The sequence below is a fragment of the Gopherus evgoodei genome, chromosome 23, assembly GCF_007399415.2.
Source record: "Gopherus evgoodei ecotype Sinaloan lineage chromosome 23, rGopEvg1_v1.p, whole genome shotgun sequence".
Taxonomy (NCBI): domain Eukaryota; kingdom Metazoa; phylum Chordata; order Testudines; family Testudinidae; genus Gopherus; species Gopherus evgoodei.
In genome coordinates this window covers 6312982-6340748 of record NC_044344.1, presented here as the reverse complement: position 1 = coordinate 6340748, position 27767 = coordinate 6312982, and the positions used below count along the sequence as shown (strand labels likewise).

Below are 27767 nucleotides of genomic sequence, written 5' to 3'. Positions count from 1 at the left end.
ACAGAGACACTTCCAGACTCAGGCAAAGGTCAGAATCAAAGAACCACTCTTACCAGGGGCAAACCAAGGGGGTCCTAGCAAGGGCAGCAGCGACCCTCCAAAGAAATACACCCAGAGTCGGTGACCCTCCCCCCCATGCCACGATTCATCTCTTAGAATACTATGAAATGTTTGCAGCTAAAACAGGGAAACGCCACAAAAGATTAGTGTCATCCATGTTAACGCTGTGGCTAGACTCCATAGCGGGCATCTACACTGCACTTTGAGGTGATTTTACATATACTCACACTAGCAGGGCTCAAAATAGCTGCATACAGACATAGGTGGTAGCACAGGCTTCAGCACGGGCTGCCGTCATGAGGACGTACCCAGGGATGCTAGTACAGCCTGGGTTGCTGCGTCTAATGCTGCTATTTCCAGCCATGCTAGCACGGGTTTGGCTTTCCATGCTGCCACCACACCTTGACTGCATTGTACACATACCCACAGAGATTCGATTCTACTAGTGTCCACCAGTGAATGGACCTGGTTCTCTAGGCCAAGCCATAGCAGCTTGGTTTTAGACTCCGAGGACCCGTGGCTCAATTCCTTTACATGGCGAAGTGATTCAAGCCTGAATTGACCATACAGAGCCTTGTAAAATAATTTCAGAGCTGTTCTCAGGGAAATGCAGGGTCACTTAACTTTGATTTTCAATTTTTTTTCTTCTCCCCAGAATTTTTCGTGGATGGTCTGGGCATCTTGCTTGTCGGTTCCTGCAGTGATGTTTCTGTCGGTCACCAAAACCATAATCCTGCATCTGATCCCAACCTGGCTAAGATAGAAGACCAATATAAAACATTCCGGGACAACACTGATGCACAAGTCCAATTTAAGCTAGCTTTGCACTACTTCAAAAACCGACTGAAATGCTACTCAACAAGATAACCCTTTTACCCTGCTCTGTGCAATTTCTACGTTAACCTCCCTGATACCCATGGCAGGCGTACGCTCTGGGCTTCAGTCTAATTGCCTTATTTGTGCCACACTGGATGCCTTCCTTTTTGCACCTACCTTTCTATAAAAACTTTTTAATGGGCTGAATTTGGGATCTGGAATCTCTTGGCCCAAACTTGAAATGGACAACGCAGTCATATGTATTATCTGCATTCTGGTCCTGCTACAGGCCTTGCGATGGTGTCTTCTTCATTGCAAAGCTTCTCTGATCATTGAGTGAGGCAGTTTTTGCTAATACTGAGCCAGATTCATCATTGCCTGCACTGTGTCCTTTCCAGCCAGTGCAGACTGAAGCGGGGCAGAGTGGAATTCCTACTGGTTTGATCTGGTAGCACTCCAGATCCTCCCTGCATTTGAATGGATTATCAGGGATGCACAGACTGTCTGACTTCCTTCTTGGAGGCGTACTGTAATTCCTCGCTTAACGTTGTAATTATGTTCCTGAAAAATGTGACTTTAAGCGAAACGATGTTAAGCAAATCCAATTTTCCCATAAAAATTAATGTAAATGGGGGGGTTAGGTTCCAGGGAAATTTTTTTCACCAGACAAAAACTTAATACACACACACACACAGAGAATTTTAAACAAACAATTTAATACTGGTACACAGCGATGATGATTGTGAAGCTTGGTTGAGGGGGTGAAGTCAGAGGGTGGGATATTTCCCAGGGAATGCCTTACTGCTAAATGATGAACTAGCATTTGGCTGAGCCCTCAAGGGTTAACACATTGTTAATGTAGCCTCCCACTCTACAAGGCAGCATGAATGGAGGGAGGGGAGACAGCATGGTAGACAGAGACATACACCCTTTGTGTGGGAGAGGGAGAGAGATGCACATTGCCCCTTTATGTATGCTGACCCCACTCTGAGTACATCGCCTTTAACAAAATCAGGAAGTTGAGACAGCATGTATGCCCAGCAAGTTCTCTTCCTCCTGAGCCCTGTCCTGTCCCCACCCTGCTCTCTGTGGAGATGGGGTAAGTGGGGGACAGGAGTAGGGGGAGGGGGACACCCTGAAATTAGCCCCCCTATTTCTCCCCTCCCCTGCAGTAGGAGGAGGGACAGCTGAACTGCCGGCAATTGATAGCCTGCTGGGCAGGTGCTGCACAGGGAACTTAGGGAAGCAGGGAGCTGATAGGGGGGCTGTCGGTCTGCCCTGGTTCCAAGCTCCCACCAGCTAGCTCCAACAGGCTGCTCTTCCTGCAAGAGTGGACAAAAGAGGCGGTTGCCAAACAATGTAATAAGGGAGCACTGCGCAGCTTTAAATGAGCATGTTCCCTAATTGATCAGCAACATAACAATGTTAACCAGGACAACTTTAAGTGAGGAATTATTGTAACTGGAATGAGTGCTCACAAGTCGAGTGCCAGAAGCAAAATCACTTTTATGTTTAGACTGAAGTGCTTGGTGTGACGAAGTAGGACTGTTCTTAATGTTTCCTCTGAATACTGTGTGGGTGCCTCAGTTTCTGTTTGACACTCCGTCTCCTGGCAACAAATGACCCAGGCCCCTCCCCCCTGCAAGAGGATGCTAAAGATTTGGAAAAACAAAAAGATCAGGTAACCTCCTGGCCCGGGAAAAAGACAAAGGCCAGAAAGGAGGGGCTGGAGGGGGTTTCAGTTTGGAGCTTGCTGGGCATGGGAAGTGATGGCAGACGAGGTTATCTGGCTCGCTGGGCCCCAATATGGACCCATCTGAGGGGTCCCGTTCTCTCTGCCTACAAGCTCTGTTTTAAACCGTGTTCCTGTCATCTAATAAACCTCTGTTTTACTGGCTTGCTAAAAGTCACATCTAACTGCAAAGTGGGGGTGCGTGTCAGACCATCTGGCTTCCAGGACCCCACCTGGGCAGACTTGCTGTAAAAAGCGCACAGAGGAGCATATGGTAAATGCTCCAAGGTCAAACCCAAAAAGGTGAAGCCATGTAAGCTTGCCCTAAAAACAGTCTGCTCCAAGAAGAAGAAGGCTCCCCAAAGTCCTGACTGGCTTTGTGGGGAGCAGTTCCAAAGCATTGCCCAGGGACTCCGTGACACTTGGTTTATCCTAAATGGAGTTAGTATGTTGTCTATGCAATATTTGTTGAGAATTTCTTATGATTACTCCTTACTTAAGGACCAGAGTGGGAATGTTGGAAACCTAGCTTACTTAAGAGGAGGAAAATGCAAACTCTCCTAACTGTCCTGCCTAAATGCAGTCCACGTTCACGTGACCCAAGTTCTTTTCATCTGCTAGCTCGTGGCCTATGTGAAATGGTGGAGTTCAGTTCCTAGTGGGCAGCTAACCACAACATCAAAAAAACCCCACCATTACCGCAGTGGTGGGACCTGGATGCTAATTTCTGCCAAGAAGTAAATGCCTCAAGCAGACCACGGGTCTTACACATCAAGGCCCCATACTTCTAACGAGATGAGAGAACTTGGCCTTGGTATGAAGTGTTCTGACATTGGTTAGGCAAATGACCTAGCTTTGATTTTTGCTCCTCTCTGTATGTCTTGTAGCCTGTGAGCTCATTGGGGCAGGGGCCATCTCTGTTATGATTGGACAGCACCTACCGTGATCGGGTTTCCTTTACACTACTGTGATGTGGATAATTAAAATAACTTATTTGAGTTGAACATTGACTTAAAATGTGAACTTTCCTTGTGGTTCTGAAAAGTCCTATCCATTCATGCAAGAGCTGAAATTCTTTGTGCTCTATGTCCCCCCGTGGTGACACTGAGAGCTTTCTACATAATGGTGATTTTCTAGTACACTTACTATTCTTTTATAACTAGGTAAGAGATTGTGTATTCTCAATGCTGCAGTGTTCTTCTTAAAAGTATTTAGGATGAGTGTTTTAAAAGCTACCACAAAAAGAAAAGGGCCCTGCTTGAAAGCCAGCCCTTATTGCTGAGAGTCTTGCTGTGTAATACAGTTGAGATGCATAATGATACCTCATGATTCTATAGACAGTGCTTTGTATTCTGCTGCCACAACTAAAGTTAAGTCAGTGATTTTCAAACTTTTTTTTGCGGACCACTTGAAAATTGCTGAGGGTCTCGGCGAACCACTTAATGATCTTTCCAAATCTTACGAGGAGTCCAGTGGCACCTTAAAGACTAACAGATGTATTTGTGCATAAGCTTTCATGGGTAAAAAACCTGCTTCTTCAGATGCATGGAGTGAAAATTACAGATGCAGCATAAATATACTGACAGCTAATGGTACATACAACATGTAACTATTGTAAAGCACTTTGGATAAAAGCACTGTATAAAAAAAACCTTAATAATAAATAAAAGCACACAACTCATATTTTAATATCAGTAATCTTACCGTTCTAATGTGATGGATGTACCCTCTCTCCCCCACCACAGTAGCCCCTGAGCTGGGTCTGGGAAGGAGGGTCTCTCCCCCTCCACAGCAGCCATAGAGCTTAGGCTGGGAAGGAGGGCTGTCTCTCCCTGGCAGCCACAGCCCTGGAGCTGGGGAAAGTCTCCTTTCTCTGGCTGCCGCAGTCCTGCACATCCCAAATTCCCCCCACCCCCTCTTCTGACTCCACTGCCCCCTCCCACCTACCCCCTATTCCCTCCAAGGCCACCACCTCACCTTACAGGTGTGTCTTCAACAAGGTCCAGAGAGTGGATGCTCAGCACTTTCTGAAAACCAGGCCCCATGAAGATGCCTTCCACAGCAGGCCCTCAAAATCACTAGCCACTTCTCTCTTTGTACTGCAGTAGCACCTCACACTTAAGTCCATGCCTTGAGTCATATCAGCACCCACCCATCGAATCCTCAGCCTCGCTGACCTCTTTGTTTCTCCTAAGAATGGAGATAAACATACACAGGTGCAGTATAATTTTTTGCTTTCATTTTAAAAATGAAACAGTGGAGTAAAGCGGTTTGTGGCAAAACCTAGCTGGAAGAAAAATGGAGTCTGCGTCCATCCACAGTCACAACTCCAAATCTGAGCCAACTAGCCTGCCTCACGAAAGTACAAGGCAAAGAACATGGAGCAATAGGGGAAGGGAGAGAAAATAAACAATCAACCGAAGGGAGGAAAAATATCATTACAGTCAAGTACAACTTTTCGATGGATAGTCTGAAATTGCATTGGATCGATGATGGGGGGGTGGGGTGGGGAGCAGCACTTTATTCCACACACCTGTTTGAAGAACTCAGTCAGGTGGACTAGCTACTCCCCGTGTCTCCCAGTATCAGGCATGAGGGAGTACAGAACAACATGGCAGCTGACTGGGGATTTCAAAACCAGGATAACTGCAATATGGATTAGTTCTACCTCTCTATCTGCACATCTGTGTATTGAACTGTCCTAAGCTTCAGATGATATGTAAGAAGTCACTTTAGTCACAAGCCATTCCTGTCTGGTTGTTACTTTTATAATCCAGCCCTGACTGCTTTATCATTAACACACGCTGAGCACTGGTAAAGGCGAACCATCCAGATTTCACACCACCTAAAAATACTTCCCCGCTTCAAAGGGACACCATCTGGGGTGCAAAGGTGTCGCCACAAGCAATGTGGTCTGAATGGCAACTGAATGCCAGCCTATGCAAAAGTGACCAGTCATCACACAACCAAAGCGTCCGCTGAGACAGAGGAGCTGAGAGAAGTTGTACGGCTGACAGAAGTAAATATCAAAGTTAAAAAGAAAAAAAGTAATGGAATATTGAGCATTTTAAAAAAAATTAGTCACAACTGAACAATTTAGCACTGCTGAGGTTTTACAACTAATGAACAAATTAAAGTGAAAGGAGAGCTGATAATTTTTTTTTAAAGAACATTTTTTCTTCAGAAAAAGAAAGTAATTTTTTCCTCTACACTGCAGCATGTGGAGTTGCCACTACCTATTGTATTCTATTGTCACTGAGAGGTAGATAAACAAATATGAACTGGTTATATATAAGGTCACATGTCCCCTTGTTTGACATGCAGGAAGCTAATATACTCCATAGGCACTCGCTGTTTAAGGAATAGCTGGGGGCTTCACATTGATTAAACCCCCTCTCCTATGCGGAGTGAAACTACAGATATGTAGGTTTTGTAGTTCACTAGGACAGATCTAATTAAAGGGACAGTGTCAGGTTTTGTTTGTTTGTTTGTTTAAGGAGGGAAAAATATCCTTAAAGTCAGTCGCGTTTATCTTGGGATGAATTGGGTGTATCTTTAAAAATCATAATTTCCTTAACTCTTTTAACACACAGTAAATAATTTTGTAAAGACCAGCTCTGCCCTGATTTATAGGCCGTGTAGTCCCATTAATTTTCCAGGATGTTAAATCTAAAGCGATTTTAGCTAATAATCTAATTTGTGTTCCATTAATGATTTACTTTTTGCACTGTGATCTGTTTGGCTGCTGTTTAGAATAAATTTAATATTTCAGTTCCTTCCCCACTGGCACATTTGCTGCTGTTTTCACGTGGTAAAATACAGATTTCTACTGGAATCTTTAATTTAAAAAAGTATCTATGGAGACAGTTCTAGATAGACCAAATATTGCTTTTTGGGTCATAAAACCAACAGTGTGGGCCTGTGTTCACCTGACACCATCCCTTTAATCATTCACCATTGAAGATCACCGTTCCTTTAACTGGTACACTGCACAGTTTACACCCTACTCGCCGCCTTTGGGAATGGGGACAATCACCTCGGTGGTGAGACGGCAACAGGCTTTTGTCCCCTCCCACAAGCCAGTTTTGAAAGCGACCCAGCTTTGCCCGCCACCGCTTCTGCCGTATCACAAACAGACCGCATGTCCGAGAAGTATTAATCTTGAACAAAATTTTTAAAATTCTGTAAATTCTGTAAAACAATAAAGCAGCAGGGTTCAAATGCATATTTAAATTAGGGATGAGCTGACTTTTAAAGGGTTCTAGTTATCACCCTTCCACCCAGATGTCTATCTGAACCTCAGGGGCCCAGATGGCACCACAGCTGGTATGTCCTACCCTTCCCAGGCCCTGGCTCCCACAAACCTGCTGTGTCATTTTGACTCAGCAGGCTACTCCACCTTCTCTTACCAGGTCTCTTCTAGGGAGTGGAGGGGTGGCACCTTCTCCTCTTTCCCAGTATTCCTTCAGAGGAAAGCCTGAGCCTTAGATTTAGCCCATTACTACTTCTCTGACCTTCAGTGGACATGGAGAACAAATTATCACAGTACTCTTTGTAACAAGCCCTTAACCTATTTTAAGATTATCAGCCTCCTTCCCCTCTTTTCTCAGCACTAAACATGCCCCATTGTTTTAACCTTTCCTCCTAGGTCAGGTTTGTTAAACCTTTGATCATTTTGGTTGCTCTCTTCCAGATCCTCTTTGTAATGATGGGGGTTCTTTTCATAGAATCATACAATATCAGGGTTGGAAGGGACCTCCGGAGGGTATCTAGTCCAACCCACTGCTTAAATCAGGACCAATCCCCAACTAAATCATCCTAGCCAGGGCTTTGTCAAGCTTGACCTTAACCTCTAAGGAAGGAGATTCCACCACCTCCCTAGGTAACCCATTCCAGTGCTTCACCACCCTCCTAGTGAAAAAGTTTTTCCTAATATCCAACCTAAATCTCCCACACTGCAACTTGAGACCATTACTTCTTATTCTGTCATCTGGTACCACTGAGAACAGTCTAGATTCATCCTCTTTGGAACCCCCTTTCAGGTAATTGAAAGCAGCTATCAAATCCCCCCCCGCCATTCTTCTCTTCTGCAGACTAAACAATCCCAATTCCCTCAGCCTCTCATAAGTCATGTGCTCCAGCCCCCTAATTATTTTTATTGCCTTCCACTGGACTCTTTCCAATTTTTCCATATCCTTTTTGTAGTGTGGGGCCCAAAACTGGACACAGTATTCCAGATGAGGCCTCACTAATGTCGAATAGAGGGAATTATCAGGTCCCTCGATCTGCTGGCAATGGTCCTACTTATACAGCTCAAAATGCCATTAGCCTTCTTGGCAACAGGGGCACACTGTTGACTCATATCCAGCTTCTTTTCCACTGTAACCCCTAGGTCCCTCTGTATCCTATCCCTACCCTCCAGCATATCTACCACTCCTCCCAGTTTAGTGTTATCTGCAAACTTCCTGAGGGTGTAATCCATGCCATTCTCCAGATCATTAATAAAGATATCGAACAAAACCAGCTCCATGACTGACCCTTTGGACACTCCGCTTGATACCAGCTGCCAACTAGACATGAAGCCACTGATCACTACCCACTGAGCCCGATGATCTAGCCAGCTTTCTATCCATGTTATAGTCTATTCATCCAGCCCATACTTCTTTAACTTGCTGGCAAGAGTAAATATGCCCCATTGTTTTAATCTTTCCTCATAGGTCACGTGGGCGACCATCCAAGGCACAGTGGTCCAGGAGGTGCCATCCATGCCTCAAGCTCATGGGTGTAGGCTGCCAGAGCAGGATTGAGTGTGGGCGAGCGTGTGCTTGGAGCCCCTGGCCAGCCAACCAGGTGGTGGGCAATGTTGCCTGGAGCTGCCAGCCTGGTGGCAGGCAGCAAGGCTCACCCCTTAGTGGAGCTAGTAGGTGAACCTCTGAGTTCCCCCTTCCTGTAGGCCCAGTGATCAGGAGTTGTATGGCCGGGGGAGCCCACAAGCTCAGTAACTCCTTCCTGTGCAGCCCAGCCTGGGTGGCCGGAAGGTGGCATCTGCTGGCCAGTCATCCAGTTCTGAAGGCAGCACCGCTGCCAGCAGCAGTGCAGATGTCAGGGTGGCATGGTCTGGTATTGCTACTCTGACTTCTGCACTGCTGCTGGCAGCGGTGCTGCCTTTAGAGCTGGAGGGAGGCGGCTGCTGGCAAGCCCAAGCACAAATCAAGCACTGGTGTTGGGGCTTGCTGATGATGTGTCCTGGCACTGCCGGGCTCCCAGCCAGCAGCCACTGCTGTCCGGCCACAATACCGTGTCACGCTTACTTCTCAGAAAAGTACTTCTGTGAAAAGTGAGTGTGGAGAGTAAGGGGGAGCAGGAGGCAGATTTAGGGGTTGCAGGGAAATGGGGTGCAGTGGATGTGGGGCCAGGAAGGGGGTGGGGACAGAGGATAGTAATGGGGTGAGAGATGGAGGAGATTGGATGTCAAGTCCCCAAACTGGGGTAGTGGTAGGTAGGGGAAATATCCTCCAAGTAGCCAGAGAAAACCAGTGTTGCATTATTGCCAACTATTGCATATCACAGAAGTTTGTGGGCCTGCCGGAGGAGCTGTCATCATGATGCAAAAAGTTTCTCCCAGCCATGTGATTTCCAGGGCTGGGCACGTGGCAGACCTCTGTGGCGCTGTTTTGGAGGGAAGGACACAGACCTGCCCTGCCACTGACCTAGCTTCATGTATGCTCCTATAGCAGAGAGAGAGTCCAGAGGCAGAAGGAGGGAGAGTGGAGTGAGGGAAAAGCCTCCCACTGCTTTGGACAGGGCCCGATTAACCTTTTGTGGGCCTGGTGCCAAACATAGTTGTGGGCCTCCATGAGGGCAATGGAGCATGGGGGGGGACGACGAGGGCAGAGTGAGGGGCTGGCCAAGGGCATAGCATGGCAGGGGCACTATTTACAAATCAGCAGTTGCCAGATACAAAATGGCCTGCCTGGCCCTGTGCTGCCAGCATGCCCCTTCCGCTCAGGGGTGGGCCCATGTCACACCATACACCACCACCACCTACCCAACACCGGAACACCCCCTGATTTCCTATGACCAGAGCCCCCTCCAGACCTGCTATGCCACCCCCAGACCCTGCCACAAATGCACAGCACCCTGCACACCATCACCCCGCCCAGCGCTCTCTGCCCACAGCCCCACCATAAGTGCCCAGCACCCCACACACAACCCCCACTCCCTAGTGCCCCAACACAGAGATCTTCCCCACCCCCTTACAGCCCAGCACCCCACCCCACATCTTGCCTCCTGGCTGCACTCACCGGCCCTCTGGGAGGCAACTGTGTCTGACAGGCTGGGCAGCCAGTGCAGTCAGGGCTGGTCCTGGGGTGGGGAATCGCTCCAGCCACTCGAGAATGGTGCCATCAGCCAGGCTCCCTAAGGACCCACTTGCCTGGTGGAGCCCAGCCAAGCCTCCCCCCACACTGGCTGAGACTGGCCAGGCTTCTGCCCCAGTCCCAGGTGGCTCAGCTCTGGGGAGACAGGTGGGGGGGCCCCACAGGTGGTGGGAAGCAGAGACGGCCCAGAACCGGAGGTGCACTGGGGTCTGGCCAGGGGACGGAGAGAAGCTAGCAGGTGGGGCCAAGGGGTGGAGAAGAGCCCTCGGCCGGCGGCTGGGCAGGCCGAGAGGAGCAGGTGGTGTGTGAGGGGGGCAGCAGGCTGGAGGGTGGGAGCCCAGGGCACAGGACAAGCAGAGCAGGCCGGGTCCCCCTTCTGAGCATGGGCCCGGCTCCATGGCACCATCGTAAACCCGGCCCTGGCTCTGGAACGTCTCCTCTCCTTGGGATCTGGGTAGAGAAGAAGGCGGGGAGGGAAGGAGCGTTTTGAGGGAGTTAGTGAGGTGGGGTTGGTGGGTCCTGGGAAGGGGAGAGGGTAAGTGAAGCAGCCAGGGAGAGGAGCCCTTTTTTTGTGTGCATCAAAGGTTGACTTTTCAACACCCAGCCAGAAGAGTAGAGGGCGGTTAAAGGTAAACAGACCAACTGAAAAGACCTGGTTTGATGCTAACTTTAAAATCTCATGATTATTTTTGGCGGGGTAGGGGGAGTGTGGAATCCAGCTATGATTTTTTATGTCTGGTGGTTGGCAGGACTGAAGGGGGCTCCCCTCTGGTGTCAGGGCCTGGGACGGTGCCTCCCTCCCCTGGCTCTCTGATCAGGAAGTAGATCTGAGGCTCTGACTTCTGTTCCCAGGAATGGAGCTGGCAGTCCCCTTCCTCAGCTGCCAGAGGTTGGCTGCCTGGGGAGCCAGAAAAGCCACCCAGCTCTGCTGCCCAAGGTAAGCCCAGCTGGGGCAAGTAGGATTCCTGGGGGGTTGGGGCACCCAGCAGTCCTGGGTGCTGCAGGCCTCAGCTCCTGCTGAGCTCTAAGCAGGGGCTTGAGGCTCAAGACTATTAGGCCTAGTGGTTTATTAACTCTGACCTTCTAATTGTCCCCGTTCTTGTCCTTCTGCCTCCTTGGCATGCAAATCACACCTCCTAACTGGGATGTAACTGGCTCCCCTTCTGACAGCATGACCCCCCAGGAGCGAGGACCAAAGCCTTAGCCCACCCGAGCCCTGCTGCACTGGGTGGGGAGGCCAAAGCCCGAGCCCCACCGTCCCTGGCAGTAGGAGCCAAAGCTGAAGCCCAAGGGCTTCAGCACTGGGCAGGAGGTCTGTAACCAGAGCTCCTCCCTTGGGCTTTGGCAACAGCCCAGGGTGGTGGGACTTGGACTTTGGCTTCAGCTCTAGGCCCCAGCAAGTCTAAGCCAATCCTGGCAACCCTATTAAAATGGGGTCATGACCCACGTCAGGGTCCCGACCCACAGTTTGAGAACCGCTGGTCTAAGAAGACCAACCAGACCAAAGGATGGGTGGGTAAATAAATAGAGGCACAGAAGGGTGAAGGGACTTGCTTATGGTCACACAGCTGCCCAGTGATGGAGATGGAACAGAACCCACCTCTCCTGACTCCCTCTCCAGTATCCTCCCTGATAGACTGTGCTGTCTTTCAGCTGAGGAAAGCCTCTCTGTGGTGCAGGTGAGCTTGGTTAGAGGGGTTATATGCGGCCCTGATTCATATGGCAGTGGCAACCAACTGTTAGCTGAAAGAATAAAACCAAACCAAACTGCTCTAGGCAGGGTTCCTAGTGTTTGTGCTGACAACTGTGATTTGATCCAAACCAGAGCAATTATTAGCTAAAATTGGCCTACAGACTTTGCTCCTGCATAGCAGGATAAGCTGGATTATACTGTTCAAAATAATTTAACAAGTTGTTTTACTGGTGAATTGTATTTATCCAGTGGTTTCTTTCTGGCACTGGTGTTCTGGGTTGCATTTATTATGAGGGCTGTATCTATACAGGTTTCAGAGTAGCAGCCATGTTAGTCTGTATATGCAAAAAGAACAGAAGTACTTGTGGCACCTTGAAGACTAACAAATTTATTTCAGCATAAGCTTTCATGGGCTACAGCTCACTTCTTGGGATGCATAGAATGGAACACACAGACAGGAGATATTTATACATACAGAGAACATGAAAAAGTGGAAGTATGCATACCAAGTGGAAAAGTCTAATTAATTGAGGTGAGCTATCGTCACCAGGAGGAAAAAAAAACTTTGAAGTGATAATTTGAGGTGACCCATGGAGGGTGTGAGGAGAACTTAACATAGGGAAATAGATTCAATTAGTGTAATAACCCAACCATTCCCAGTCTCTGTTTAAACCAAAGTTAATGGTATCTAATTTGCATATTAATTCGAGTTCAGCAGACTCTCTTTGGACTCTCTTTTTGAAGTTTTTTTGTTGCAAAATTGCTACCTATTTTAAGTTCTCCTAAGGTCTCTAAGGTGCCAGATGTACTCCTTTTTGTATCTATACAGTTCAGTATGTGTTCTCTTTCTACATTTCCAAAATAAAATTTATTTTGCTTAGTTTGCAGCTATTTTTTTAAAAAGATCAATGTTTATGTCCTTTCTAAGTTGACCAGTAGTTTGTTTGCAGTTTATTTCTAGTAGGCTTTTGTTCTCATGGAGAGAATTTTGCACAGGATGATGGTACAGCTGAGCCATTCCCCCCCAGAGGAAGCTTTTTACCTTTTGAGTAGTTTGTCTGAAAATCTCAGAATTGGGGACATTTCCAGTAGCATTGCTGGGTTGTCACTGGCTATATTGAAATGGACAAGGCTTCTCCTTTTGGCTTAGGTGTTGTGAAGTTTGTCATTATCCTGATTTTAACAGACTGACACATAGTTGAATTACATTTTATGTTTTTTCACCAACAATTTGACTTTGCAGCAGTTCCCAGTTTCTAGTTTTGTGCCATGCTAAAGCAATTGCTTTTTTAAAAAAGTCCACAGAGCAGGTAAATATTCTCCCCTAGCTTTTTTTAGGTGGGTTTTTTTTTTATAAGCCTCTTCAGGGTACAGATGTGTTTGATGCTTTGATTCTCAGGTAGGTCTGCAGCTATTGGACTTGTTAATAGGGTGCGGCTGTAGACACTGAGTATCAGGTGCAGGGCTGGCATTGGATATACCTGTGTGGGTGGGGCTTTAGATACTAAATACCTGGAGCTAACATGGTATTGGGTGCCTGTGTACTAGGGGTGTGAGTTTCTGGGAGGGTTGGACAGCTCTCTTTGCTATATAGCTCAGATTAGTGCAATTGGTTACTTGTGGGGGAGTTCGTGGTCATTGGGGGTGTTTGGTCAGAATCAGCATGTTTTGGGATTGGATCTCTCCTTATTCCTGGGCTTTTAGCTGCCAGAGGATGCTGAGATCTTACTGCAGGTTTGATTGTGGCTTGTTGTGTATGTGGTTTTTGGTTTTTTGTTGTTGTTTGTTTTGTGTTGTTTTTTTTTAATAAGTAGAATAACTGAGTGAAAGGGATTTGTCTCTAATTTCTGTCCATTGTGTTCAGGCTTCAGATTTTCTGGGGGAATCTACAAATGGAAACCCAGCGCAGTTCCATTGAGCTGGGCTCTTGAGTTTGGCAGATATTTACTTATTCTGCTGCAGCAGTGACTATGCACTGTCTGAGGGTGAAGGGAAGACCCTTCCTGGAATTAAACACTAGAATCCCTGAGCTTCGATACTGGCCAGGAGAGGAAACCCCTTGGCTGTAGAACAGCTCTCCTTGTAAACAAATGGCAGTAGCATTTTCTTTTGCTTCTTAAAAGCTAACCTGATCTGCTCAAACAGGCAAAACACACTTCACTCCCTTCCATGGTAAAGGTGCTTCCTATGCCCTCAGGCTGGTGTGGTTATGGGCCTTTCTTTGACTTGCAAAGGCTATAATGTTGTGGGTTGAAATGTGGCTTTCTGCTTGACTGTCAGCAAAGTTGTAGAGATCCCCAGTCAGTGCATGGCGCTCTCCTCTCATTATAGGTGGGTCGATGGCTAATTTTAATAAAACTTTCTAAATTAAACCAATTTGTCTACTGATGCTTTTAAAACAAATATACTAGAATCTTCGTGTAAAAAGCTAAACAAGGATGAGAGAGCCTCCTCTATTAAGAGACACTTAAACAATTGTCAGTCACTTCCATGTAGACAGATGGGGTAGGGGGGTTGTTTTAAAACCTGTAACAACAACAAAGCTGGTGCTAAAGGGGGAATTTATAGGAGGAAACTGCTGTGTATTTAATGACTAATTGTGACAAGGAAAAGACTGTCTAACTTTTGACCCTGACCCCAAAAAATGATGGGAGTCTTTATACAGGGTCTTAATGATGCCTTATGAGCTTTAAGAAAAGGTGTGTAAATTAAACCAACTTGATGCTTTTTGAATATGCTATAATCTTAAGTATTTTTAAAACATTTTAAAAGGCGCACACATCTCAGTTATATTCAATGATACGGGGGGGGAGGGGGTTGTGGAGGGGAGAAGAAACTCTGCTGCTTCAATGTTTAAACTCAGCCACTTGTCTCAGAAAGAAAAATGACCATTAGGCCTCAGAATAAAGGGTACTAAAAATAGAGAACAGGGACTCAATGCAAAGGAACCCAGTAAATCCCAGGAAGGCCGCAATCATAGATACATTTAAACGTCTTTCTTCCTCGTTGATCGAGAAGAGTAAATGCAGCAGTAATCTTGTATTCCGATTACGTGTATTTCTGCCAACAAAAAGACTTGAATGTAACGTGTTCTCAAAAATTCCTCACTCCATGAGCTCCTATGCCCTAACAGTAATAAGACCCTTCCCCCTACTTCATCAATGTTTTTGTGTTGGATCATTGTACTGTACTTGCAAGTTGTTGTATTTGCTTATTCCAAAACTTTGCATATGGTGGTGTAAAACTTATATACTGCTTTACAAATGACCCCTAATCAGGAGAGTAGTCATATTGACTTATTCATTAATGTATGAGGATTTCAAGATTAAGCCTATATGTAAAAGGCTAACAAAATCTTTACTCTTGGGGAGGATATTGTCTTAAATATCAAGTGCAATAATTCCACAGACATGTAATGCTTTCTTTACAATCTTCCTCCTACCACCAGCCAAAAAGTAATAGATCTTGTTATGCTCCGATAGACTAGGCAATACCAGGAATAATGCTCACAATTATTAAATGTTTACTGGACTGGGCACCAGTTTTGCTTTAGTTCTGAATGTCTTATGTTTTTTATTTTATTATCTTCTTTGTTTAGTTTCTAGAATTTTATTCTTCAAGGTAATTTTAAAAGGGACAGTGGGGCAGAATTAATTTTTTTTTTTTTGTTTTTTTTGTTTAAAAATATCCACAACTTTTATAATCTCTCTGTACTTGTGTGCTCTGGCTTTTTTTTTTTTTTGACTATCTGGTAGTTTTGTCTCTTGTGTGAATAGGATTGAAAGTGACTTGAGGATGTAAGCCTGACGAATAGTAGTGTTTTTTGGAGTTATTGTAATTTTTTAAATTTTGTCCTTCACTGTACAATTTGCATGATTTTAAGTAAAATGATATATAAAACAAAAGGGAAAATGCCTTTTACAATGCGTAAAAGGCAACAAATATTTCCTTGATGTGTTTTAAAAAATTTTTTTATAGGAACTTAAAAAAAAAAAAAAGTACAAATGTTTCCTCTAATTGTTCTGTATGTGAAAAATTTAAAGGGAAACAAACAAACAAAATTTATAGTTAAAACATCATCATTGCTGGGTGATCTCAAGTTACTCCTCTCCAGTTAGTCTGGCTGAAGGGGAAAGTGCCACACTACAAAATGGCTCGGGTGAGCAGCACTGTGTAGGAAGGCCATTCCTCCAGTTTTAAACCAGACAGTCCTCTTTTGGGGTGATTTGTCCCCTGGCTGGTACTGAGACAAAACCAGACTTGTTTTTTGTCCAGTGTCAGGTGAGGGACACCATTTTGAAGAATGTGCCATTCCACCTCCACCTGTGTGAGTGGAGCAGCACGTTCTTCAAAATGGCGTCCTGTGTGTGTTGATTACTGATTACTCTCGCCCCTCGCTCCACCAATATGGTCACAAGGTGCCCGTTATCTACCGGGTAATGAGTGTTGGGATAGGGTGGAGGCTCGATCACTGGATGTCCTCGGGAGGGGTGACAAGTGCCCCGAAGGTAACAATGGGTATAACGCAAACAATCAGTCGTGGGGTTAAAATTGAGGTTTTATTAAATGGGTCACAGGTGAGGATAAGGAACAACTCAATACTAGTTACAACTTGGGCTTACAATATAATACCAGAACAAATAATAAAAATACTGCAATTACAAACAGAAGCTGACCCTGGTACCTCTCTAGGTCCCAGTAGTTATTCAGGTCCTTCCAAGGGTTAGTAAGGGTGCTGTTGGTGCTATTATTAAGCATAAATGCAATTACTCGTCTAAATAAAAGCAAAATGCAATAAGACAACTAAAGCTTGCCGTGAATCTCCGGCTTACAACACAATCACAGATTCAGTTAGCTAACAAAAATAGCAAAATCAGTAGCTAGGCATACTCACACACACAAACCACAAAAGTTTCATTATCACCGGCAATCGGGTAGGCTCCTTAAAACACGCGGCTGAGGGAGTCCTCGAGTTGATCAGGCTCGGTTTCGGGAACAGCTTTCTGCGTCTCTCCCTGTCCACTGCTTACACGGTGGGCAATTTATAAGGGTAATGACGTGTCCAATTTTTTGGTCAGGTTTCTCCTAATTAGGAGATTTACAGGTGCCTCGTTACCACTCTCAGGGAGGGGGGTGGTTTCCTGGAAATGGCTGACCACAAAATTTACCTAGCCCCAACGGTTACTTACAGGAAATGTTTCTCGCTTGAGACTACGTGTATGCTCGTTTCCTGAACATGGAGGCCAGGGCAAAAGCTGCTTAGGTCTGTGACACTAACACTGTGCAGCATGAGCTTGTACACGCCAGGCGTGGGAGTTCATGCTGGCGGGGGCGGGCCCACACCATGCCCAGAAGTATCAGAGTGTCCATTATTCTGGGGATGTGTGAGTGGCCACCGTAGCATAGAGCAATTGTGTTAACAGCTGACCAGCTGTAGTCCATACACCTGATGGGCCAGCTAACTTGAGCTAAAAGCACCCCTACTTGGAGCTCAGAGGGTTTGTGTGTGAACAGAACTTGAGTTAATTGTTCAGTGAACACAAACCCTATAATGAACTCACTTCTCTGTTAAGACTTGATTCTGAAAACAGGTAGGCAGGTGAGTAACTTAATTACTCAAAAAATACTACAGAAGTAATGGGGAGTAGCTTGTGTGAGTGAAATGGCTCTTCCCTGTGTACGTGTTCTTGCAGGATAGGGCCCTTCATGACGGGCAGCATTCCAAGTCTAGCTGGACTTTCCCATCACACTGTACTGTTTGTATAAGTGCCATTTCCTTTCTTGGGTCAATGTAAATAAGCCACGGGGGTATTGCTAATGTCGGGCGAGGTCCTGGAATAGGTTTTGTGGGGCTGGATTACCTCCTTTTTGAGTCCTGTTGGCGCCCAGTTTCAGGATCAGTTTTCCCCTCACATGATGATTGTCTCTCTGTCAAAATACATAGACTTAATTAAAAAACTTTTTTTTTTTTATGATGATGTGGAAAAATCCATTTCTCCTTAAATTCAGGATTCCCATCTCATTCCCCCTCCTTCCCTCCCCCACCCCCCCGATAAGCTGATGAGCTTGAAGCACAAGAAGTGGAGCAGAGGGTGCTTCCATCTTAAATGGGCTTATTTAGAAGTGATTGTTATAGATGATTTAGGTATGTGTGTGTTTTGTTTTATTTTATTTTATTTTTTTTAGTCCACCAGTGTTCATAGCATGGCTTGTTTAAATGGTGGGCCCAAACATTCAAACCCAGCTGTCTAAATTTAGGCACCCAAAGAGAAGTTTGGTTTGACTTTCTTTTCCCCACCTCCCCCTCAAATGCTGAACAACTGCACTTTGGGGCTTCAGTATTTTCATGATAGGCAGATAGCAAGTTATTAAATACACATCTGTGCAATGAATACCACAGCTCCGTATCGACCTGACTTAGTACGCTCCTTTTAGGGAAGTCTGCACTGGAGAGGGGGGGGGGGAGTTGCAGGACCAATGTCCAGTGCAGTTAAAACATATCAGAGGGGTTAGTCTGTATCTGTGTTTGTAATTAAAACATAGTTATCTATGTATTTCTCTACTAGCTATTATCTGAACAGTGACAAAACCATGGGGCTCGGGGGAAATGCTTGTGTGAGAAATTGGAAAGGAATAGCATGGCCGCTGGAGGAAACTGATTTTATGACAATTCTGTTATCTGAATAGTACAAAAGCACCTTTTTGTAAGCTGAACCCTGATGAACAGCAACCAAAGTGCAGAGCCATAGACTCTCCCAGCCAATTCACACCCCAACTCATCCTAAATGGTAGACCAACCCACAGAGCAAAGTGCAGAACAAAACCCATTTGCTGTCTCCGAAGAGTGAGCAAAGTCCACAAAGAACAGCACAGTGCTGAGGAGCTGCCAATAGCCATGAAAACCCTGAAATGTGGAACAGCAGCTGGTATGTCTAGCACACTATTCCTCTGTTTTAGGATGAGAGAACAGATGTGGCTGCTTGACTTTTCCAGTTCCTTCTAGAGACTATGCAGATAACCCAGGCTTCACTACTCAAACCATATGAAGACCCTAACTGCAAGGCATTATTGCTCAATATCCTTTGTTCAACTTGCAAGTTATGTGAACAGAGGATAATGGGTAGGACAGTGCTAATAGTTGAAGGGCTTTTCTCCCCAGGATGTTTATGCTGTTCCCAGGCTGTAAATCTAATGCAATACATTGAAGATGGCTTTGAAACCTGTAAAACTACCAAGGCTGTATATCTTTTTTTCATTTTTTTAAATTTTTTGACACTATCGTACGTCTGCTGAAACTTGCAAAAATTGTGAGAAATAGCAAGATGGTCCAGGTCCTCTCTCTGCTTGAGAATCGATGTTTCTTTGTCGAGTTGGATAGTCAGAAAAGTTGATGATGTACTCAATAGAATGGCCTGCCCCCACATTCAGTGCTCTCACCTTTGCTGCTTATTGTATACACAAATGACCAACCAGAACTCCCTGATGTGTGAAGATTCATTTGTGCAGAAGATGTTTGCATTGCTACCTGCCAAGAAAGATTGGGACATTGAGTGCATTTTAACTGGTGCCTTGAGTACACAAGGAAAATACTATTGCACATAGTTTCTGAATGCCTCCCTAGTAAGACAAAAGTGTGAAGGGCCAGATTAACCCACCACTGGGCCATAGGCAAACACACACTTAAGGGTTGCAGTGCAAACTGTGACAAACTCATTATACCAAACACACGTCTTATATTTCACCTTAGAGGATATTTATCCATAAAGATATCTACAGACAGCTCATAACTTGTTAAGGCTTGGAGCCATTGTGAAATGTACGTACGGGTAATATTTCAGGAACAATGTGTTTGGAGTAACAATTAGTCATTACGGATAATATGTCTTGGTGATGGCCTATTAGGCAGGAGGCAGTTGTCACCCTGCCATCCTTATCTGGTGATGCAACGCGAGGCTCAGTTGTTTAGGCTTGTTTAATACCAAGACTTTCAATGGAAAGCCACCAGAGACAGCTGCAAACAATCAAAACCTCTTGAAGGTAAAAAATGAATATTAGGGCAAACCCCATTTGGTTATCTATAAATAGGAACAAGACTATTTCAGTATAACAGAGAGGGAGGGCAGAGCCTCTGCATCCATTCACTGAGGAAAGCAGGGATGTTCTCATGGAAAAACTGGATCCTGGTTCTTGTGAAGCCATCCAGTTCTGCAACTGAACTTGGGGTGGGGGGAACCCTACTTTATTAAATAGGAAAGGTAACTATTAATAAAGTGTAGACCCAGATTAACTTCTTAGGCTTTTTGTTTTGTGTTGTACCTATTTGTTTCCACCAACCTTTCTTGTTTCTACTTAAATCTTTTATTATTTCTTAAATAAAACCTGGTTTTGTTAGAAGTGTTCACAAGTGCTGTGTAGTTTTTCAGTAGCTGTGGTTTAAAGGAAAACTAGTTAATTTGGGCACACTGCTTCCATGGAGGCAGAGGATCCAGGATTTCTGTGAGTAGCTTGTATTAGGGGCTGGATATCACAGGGAAATGCTTCAAAGGGACTAGAAGGTCAGAGTACACACCTTGTTAACCTGCAAGGTGAGGACAGGGCTGGCATAGCCTAGAGGAAAGTGCTTGAGTGGGTGAAAGGCTGGTGGTGGTAGGGAGTTGCAGCCGCTATGTTCCTTGAGGCAATTTAGCCTGGCAATTTTTCATGAGTTTCCCTGAAGACGATCTTATGCACCGAGCAGCCTCTGCTGACAGAAACTTCAGTAAGGAGGGGAAAAAATGCTGAAAATCATGACGGGTGTGTGTATAGTTATTACTTTTTTCCAAAAGCTACCTGTTGCACCAGATCTACCCACAAAACAGGGCAATGGGGAGGCATGTGCATTCTGGTGCTTTGTGGCATTCTAAAGTGTGTGCGTCTGAGCAACTGTCCTATAATTGGTATAAGCAGCCTCCCAGCATGGATAGTCAGACTTTCCTAAGTATAATCAAGGCATGAGGCATTTTTATTTTCTTCATGTTCAGAAGAAGCAGCGAAGAATCCTGTGGCCCCTTATAGACTAACAGACGTTTTGGAGCATGAGCTTTCGTGGGTGAATACCCACTTCGTCAGATGCATGTAGTGGAAATTTCCAGGGGCAGGTATATATATGCAGGCAAGCTAGAGATAATGAGATTAGTTCAATTGTGGAGGATGAGGCCCTGTTCTAGCAGTTGAAGTGTGAAAACCAAGGGAGGAGAAGCTGGTTTTGTAGTTTGCAAGCCATTCACAGTCTTTGTTTAATCCTGAGCTGATGGTGTCAAATTTTCAGATGAACTGAAGCTCAGCAGTTTCTCTTTGAAGTCTGGTCCTGAAGTTTTTTTGCTGCAGAATGGCCACCTTAAGGTCTGCTATAGTGTGGCCAGGGAGGTTGAAGTGTTCTCCTACAGGTTTTTGTATATTGCCATTCCTGATATCTGATTTGTGTCCGTTTATCCTTTTTCCTAATCAGATGGTGGAAGGGAGGAAAAACCCAAGCTGAAATGCAGAGTTTAGAAATGCAGGCACAGAACTAAATGCTGCCTCATTGCTTACTGAAAGTCTTCCTTTCACCTGTTTAATGCAGTATGAAATACTTCCTTATCCTGATCTCGTGTACAATCGTTGTGTTTTTGGCCTCCATGCGCTGGCAGAGGCCAGCTGAAAATCAGATCAAGGGAGAGATTTCAGAGGCTCGGTCTGACCTGAAACTTCTATCACCAGAAAAATACAAGTCCTTGTTTATCTACAATGGAATTTGGTAAGTTCCCTTGCTGATGTGAACAGCTTCAATTGCTCTTTGTAGCTAGATTTTTTTGCAAATACTGCCAAAGGAAATATTTGTTTGGATTGTTAAATTTGCTCCAGCTGTTAATGCCCATATTGCAGAAAGTTATTTTCAGGTTTGGGATTATGAGGATTTGCACTAGTTGCCTATTTCATCTGATCCCGGGATAAAAATCACAGGATCTTTGAGACTAACTGAAGCATCTGGGTTGTTAGATGCTTGTTATAAATTGGTTACGAACAAGCTACAGACCAAAATTATTTGCAAAAATTAATTCTGCAAATAAAGTTGACTGACAGACTTGAGGAAAATTTGCAAATTTTGTTCACGGGGCTGGGGAGGAGGGATACAAGGAACAATTTAACTGAGGCCTGGTCTACACTACGCGTTTAAACCGAATTTAGCAGCATTAAATCAATTTAACCCTGCCCCCATCCACACAACGAGGCCCTTTTATATCGATATAAAGGGCTCTTTAAACCGGTTTCTGTACTCCTCCCCGACGAGAGGAGTAGCGCTGAAATCGGTATTGCCATATCGGATTAGAGTTAGTGTGGCCACAAATCAATGGTATTGGCCTCTGGGCGGTATCCCACAGTGCACCACTGCTTTCCAGAGTGGTCACAATCTGAACTTGGATGCATTGCTCAGGTATACAGGAAAACCCCCGTGAACTTTTGAATTTCATTTCCTGTTTGCCCAGCGTGGAGCTCTGATCAGCATGGGTGGCGATGCAGTCCCAAATCCAAAAAGAGCTCCAGCATGGACCGTACGGGAGATACTGGATCTGATTGCTGTATGGGGAGACAAATCTGTTCTATCAGAGCTCCGTTACAGAAGATGAAATGACAAAGCATTTGAAAAAATCTCCAGGCTATGATACAGAGTTCACAGCACAGTGCTGTGTGACAAGCATAACGGAAAGCCAAAGCATCAAATGGACGCTCATGGAGGGAGGGAAGGGGGACTGAGGACTCGAGCTATCCTACAGTTTTTGCAGTCTTCGAAAAGCATTTGCATTCTTGGCTGAGCTCCCAATGGCTGAAGGGTCAAATACATTGTCACCAGTAGTTCAGAGAATGTCGTCAATTTACCCCCACTCCTCCCTCAAAGAAAAGGGAAAAAATCATTTCTTGCCACTTTTCAATGTCACTGTATGTCTACTGGATGCTGCTGGTAAATGGGGTGCTGCAGCGCTAAACAACAGCATCCTCTCCCCTCCCTTCCCCGGTGGCAGACGGTACAGTACAGTACAAAATGACTGAGCCATCCTCATCATCATCCTGTGTGTGCTCCTGGCTGGCCTCTGTAAAAATGGGAATGACTCCGTCATTCCTGGCAGACGGTATAAAATGCTGGGTAACCGTCCTCATCATAGCAGCTGGAGCCTGACCTCCATCAGCCGCCACCACCTCCCACCCTTTCGTGTCTAAAGAAAAGATTCTGTACTCCCTGGACTATCATAGCAGCTGGAGGCTGCCCCTCTCTCACTTTTGACTTTTTAGTGAGACAGTGTTTCTTATTCCTGCATTCTTTATTACTTCATCACGCAAATGGGGGGACACTGCCACAGTAGCCCAGGAGGGGTGTGGGGGGAGGGAAGCAACAGGTGGGATTGTTGCAGAGGCACCTCCTAGGATGGCATAGAGCTCATCATTTCTGCGGGATCTCTGGGGATCTGACCCAGAGCGGCTGTGCTCTCTAGTAGACTTGCCCCATATTCTAGGCAAGACTGACTCAAAGAAGGGAATGACCCAGGGAGTCATTCCCATTTTTGTCCATGCGCCCCCGGCCAACCTCAGTGAGGCCAGCCAGGAGCACCCATGACAGCAGCAGATGGTACAAAATGCTTGATAACTGTCTTCACCAATTGCAAATGGTACAAAATGATTGAAAACCATCATCTCATCACCAAATTACAATGGCAGACAGTGCAGTAGGGATGGTAACCATCTCTGCTACCTTGCAAAGGCAAATGAATGCTGCTGTGTAGCACTGCAGTACCGCCTCTGTCAGCAGCATCCAGTACACGTACAGGGACAGTGACAAAAGGCAATACAGGCTCCATGGTTGCCATGCTATGGCATCTGCCAGGGCAATCCAGGGAAAAAGGGCGCGAAATGATTGTCTGCCATTGCTTTCACGAAGGAAGGATTGAGTGACATTTACCCAGAATTGCCCGCGACACTGTTTTTGCACCATCATGCATTGGGATCTCAACCTAGAATTCCAATGGGCAGGGGAGACTGTGGGAACTATGGGATAGCTACGGGATAGCTACCCACAGTGCAACGCTCCAGAAATCGACGTTAGCCTTGGTACATGGACGCACACTGCCGAATTATTGTGCTTTGTGTGGCCGCGTGCACTCAACTTTGTACAATCTGTTTTACAAAACCGATTTATGTAAAATCGGAATAATCCTGTAGTGTAGACATACCCTGAATCAATTATTCCTTTGGTTCTATCTAGTCAATCACAGCAATTAGAACTGTAATGGGAGGAAAAACCTTAAAGTGCTTAAATCCCATTGACTTTCAATGGGACGTAAGCCACTCAGGGTACATCTACACGGCAAAAAAACAAACAAATCCCAGACCCAGCAGGAGCAAGTCTCACAGCCCAGGTCTACAGATTCAGGCTAGCACTATGGGGCTAAAAATAGCTGTAGACACACTTTCACTGGGCTCTGAACTCGAGGGTGGGTCTCGGAGCCCAAGCTCCAGCCTGAGCAGGCACGTCTACATTGTTGTTTTTAGCCCTGTAGCGTTAGCCCAAATCTGCCAACCTGGGCTCTGGGATTCGTGGCCACAGGGAGAGTGACCAGATGTCCCTATTTTATAGGGACAGTCCTGATATTTGGGGCTTTTTCTTATATAGGCACCTATTTTCTCCCCCCCCACACACACTCACTCTGTCTCAATTTTTCACACTTACTGTTTGGTCACCCTAGCCACAGGTCGTCTTTTGCAGTGCAGATGTACCTTTAGGAGCTTTTGTAGCTTTGATGCCTAAATGTTATGGTGGTTCAGAAGAGTGTCTCTTTTGAACAGAAAGGAAGTATGCTATAAACCGTTAGGGGAGGAAAATAATGATGTATCAGAGTTTTTTGCTGGCTCAGTAACTGAAGAAGCAGTGCCTAAGTGCTGCTTTCCCCATGGCCATTGTTCATGATAATTAGGTGTCTACCAAATTAACAGCTGTGAAAATTGCATCACAGACTGTGAAATCTGGTCTCCAGCCGCCCAGCTCTGAAAACAGAGCGGAGAGCAGCAGTTACTGGCTGGGCATCTAGCTCTGAAGGCAGCGCTGTTGCCAGCAGCAGCCCTGAACTAAGGGTCACAGTATTGCTACCCCTCCACCATCACCAATAGGCTACCCCCCTTTTGGATTTGAGAAACATGGCAGAAAATCCCACATTTTTATTGGTGGATAATGGCATAAATAGCAAACTTCATGCAGGGCTGGCTCCAGACACCAGCGAACGAAGCAGGTGCTTGGGGCGGCACGTCTAGGTCTTTAGCGGCAATTCGGCAGCGGGTCCCTCAGTCCCTCTCAGAGCGAAGAACCTGCCACCAAATTGCCTCCGAGAAATGAAGCAGCACGCTTGAGCTGCCACCTAAATGCCACCGATCGTGGCTTTTTTTTTTTCCTTCGCTGCTTGCAAATTTGCTAACGCATCCATGAAGTTTGCTATTTATGCCGTGATCAACCTGCAAAAAATGTGGGATTTCTCCACGATTTTAAGTAGATCCTTCATGATTAATGCAATAATAGCTAGGTAGAAATGGGATTCAAATTAATTTTTCTGCCCTGTTGTTGTCTTGCAAAATAGCAGCTGCTCTCTCTCCACCACGTGGCTCAGCTGCATCTTTGTTTTCACACAGCACCTAGTGGGCCCAAGAGAAATGAAGAATAAACGATAACAGGAGACAAATTAATCCCTCCTGTTCACTTTGGTCTTTCCTGTTCTCTGCCTGTGACGCACACTAGTTTAGCTTTCGGAGGGCTATGATACTTTGGTCTAATTCTGGTTGTTGAGGTGGGGGTGGCTGAGTGGTGTTTAGTGCCTTGTAAATCGGGCGGGCATGCATGCATGCATGCATGCATACATACATAGGTCAGAGTAGATGATCTTATGATCCTGTCTGGCCTTAAACTCTCACTTCATTCCTGAAAATGAGCCTTAAGTGCTGGCCTTTAATTTCACAAGCAATTTGAAAACAGAGCTACAGCTTCCTCCCAGAAATCTATTCGTCGGGGCAGCTCTATGTATTTTTTCGCCCCAAGCATGGCAATCAGGTGGCTTTCTGTAGCATGCCTGCGGGAGGTCCACTGGTCCCGTGCCTTCGGCATACCCACCACTGAATTGCCGCCGAAGCTGTGGGACCAGCAGACCTCTCGCAGGCATGCCACCAAAGGCCGCCTGACTGCTGCCCTCACGGCGACTAGCAGGAGGCTGCCCCAGGCACACACTTGGTGCGCTGGTGCATGGAGCCGCCCCTGTACAGGGGTACTCAAACTTCATTGCACTGTGACCCCGTTCTGACAACAAAAATTACTTCACGACTCCAGGAGGCGAGGTCTGAAGTCTGAGCCCACCCGAGCCACCCTGTCCCAGGCAGGGGGGGTGGGTGTAACCTGAGCCCCACCACCCAGGGCTGAAGGCAGGGCCATCCTTAGTCATATGCAGCATATTTAGCTGCATAGGGCACCCAAAAATGTGAGGCACCGTTCCCTGCACTGGCCGTGACTGGAATCCTCTCTCTTCTCCAGCCCCTCCTCCCACGCCCCCAACCCCACACCCTCCCTCACTCGCTCCTCAGCTGGCTCTGCTTCCCTGGCCCCAGGGAGCCCAGAGTGGTGTGGACGGTCACTGGCGGCCTGACCCACTGCTGCCTGGAGCAGAGTCCCTGCCTGCCTGCATCGCTTGGTCTCTGATGGGGGCCCTGGCCAGGACAGGAGGAGCCAAACTTCCACATGAGGTAGCAGGGGGAGCCGGGCTGAATGGCAGGATGGGGGGGACTTAAAGTGATAGTGTGCTCAATGTTTCTCTCACTTCCTTAACACACACACAGTCTCTCACACGCACATACACTCTGCCTCTCACGAGTCACAGTCCCCCAATACAGATTCTCACACACACAGTCTCATATGCCCCAACACACACTGTCAGACAGTCTCACTCACACACATGCACAAACACACTGTCTCACACACATGCGCACACCCACACACTTGTGGTGGTGGTGGTGTTGTTACTGCTTGGTGCTTTCTGTTAAAATGCTCGCGGTGAGCCAGGAGTGGCAAGGAGCTGCAGGAGGGCTGTGGGCTCTGGCAAGATGCAGCCCCCATGTGACACCTCAAAACCCACCTTGAGCCACCGCCTTGTTTGCTCTTACAGCTAGTAAAAAGTGGTAGGGCTTGGGGGATTGGTGGCTGGAAATGTGGAGTCCTTCACTTCAAGGTCTCTGGATTGGATCCATGCCAGGCTGGTATCAAGTGAAAATACTTTCCATGTGAATTCTCTTCAATGGCCTCGGTGAGATGAGACAGTACGTCTGAAGCCGGTTCTCAGGAACTCTCTTTATATGTCTGTTGAAGACAACCTCACTGCTACAACTGGCATTAGTTGGCGTAAGAATTGAGTGAGCCATTGAGAAGACTGTCATTCCTATTGACCCTTCCAGTCAGGGCTGAGGCAGGGTGGGTTGAAGAAGCCACCCTACTGCTGTTTGACCTCTACCTGCTTTTGGAAGATCTCACCTTCCAGCACTTTACATGCTAAGGTCCAGATTTTCCAAAAAGATCAATGCCCAACATGCCGAACCCTGCCCTGAGTGCTCTGGAAAGTCTGACCACTTCCTCGGGGACTTAGATGGGTGCTGAGATCTCTTGAAAAAATTTGGCCTCAGTAGAGAGACACCGAAGAAACCTCACGTGTACTTTATCAGGTAGAAGTGTGCAATGGACAGCAGCTCCAATTTCTCTCCTGCCTGGGCTGGGATGGGCCTACTAGTGTACTCACAAGCCAAGCTCTGCCCACCTGCGAAGCTCCCCCTAGGTGAGATGCCAAAACAAGGCTAAAAGCCTGCTCGGAGCACATCATATGCACCTTGTTTTCCTGTCTTGCCTGCCCTACTTTCCAGTGACAGAGTTACTGATGCTGACACTAAACTTGCAATTATTAGGCTTCTATTTTCAGTTGTGCTGACCCTGTAGGGGCAATTTTCTCAGAACTATTCTCTCGGGCTGCCTGCAGATGCAGGAGACCACGCCACATGA

At 46.2% G+C, this 27767-nt stretch overlaps 2 protein-coding genes and 1 long non-coding RNA gene across 11 annotated transcripts in view; 2 read left to right on the top strand and 1 right to left on the bottom strand.

Annotated features, from left to right (window-relative positions):
- The window catches only part of LOC115639058 (beta-1,4 N-acetylgalactosaminyltransferase 2-like), a 48715-nt gene extending 47233 nt beyond the window's left edge, over window positions 1-1482 (top strand). For 2 of the 6 annotated variants that reach the window (XR_003997587.1, XR_003997589.1), the window contains one exon: window positions 716-804. Coding sequence is in view for 2 of the 6 variants with exons in the window: in XM_030541371.1 (XP_030397231.1) it covers window positions 716-927 (212 nt within the window). In the remaining 4 variants the exon portion in view is untranslated. Of the gene's footprint in view, window positions 1-715 lie in introns of all 6 variants that reach the window. The other 4 variants (XM_030541371.1, XM_030541370.1, XR_003997590.1 and 1 more) reach the window with 3 other exon arrangements.
- LOC115639062 lies at window positions 725-16745 on the bottom strand. The gene is made up of 3 exons (XR_003997592.1): window positions 16575-16745; window positions 4586-4798; window positions 725-810 (listed from the first exon to the last, which is right to left on the bottom strand). It is a non-coding gene; the product is annotated as an uncharacterized LOC115639062 (long non-coding RNA).
- LOC115639057 (beta-1,4 N-acetylgalactosaminyltransferase 2-like) overlaps window positions 12877-27767 on the top strand; it is a 33879-nt gene continuing 18988 nt past the window's right edge. The window contains exons 1-2 of one of the 4 annotated variants that reach the window (XM_030541366.1): window positions 12877-13414; window positions 21282-21455. In XM_030541366.1, coding sequence (XP_030397226.1) covers window positions 13344-13414; window positions 21282-21455 — 245 coding nt within the window. In that variant the 5' untranslated portion in view covers window positions 12877-13343. Of the gene's footprint in view, window positions 13435-19806; window positions 19936-21281; window positions 21456-27767 lie in introns of those variants that run through there. The other 3 variants (XM_030541367.1, XM_030541368.1, XM_030541369.1) reach the window with 3 other exon arrangements.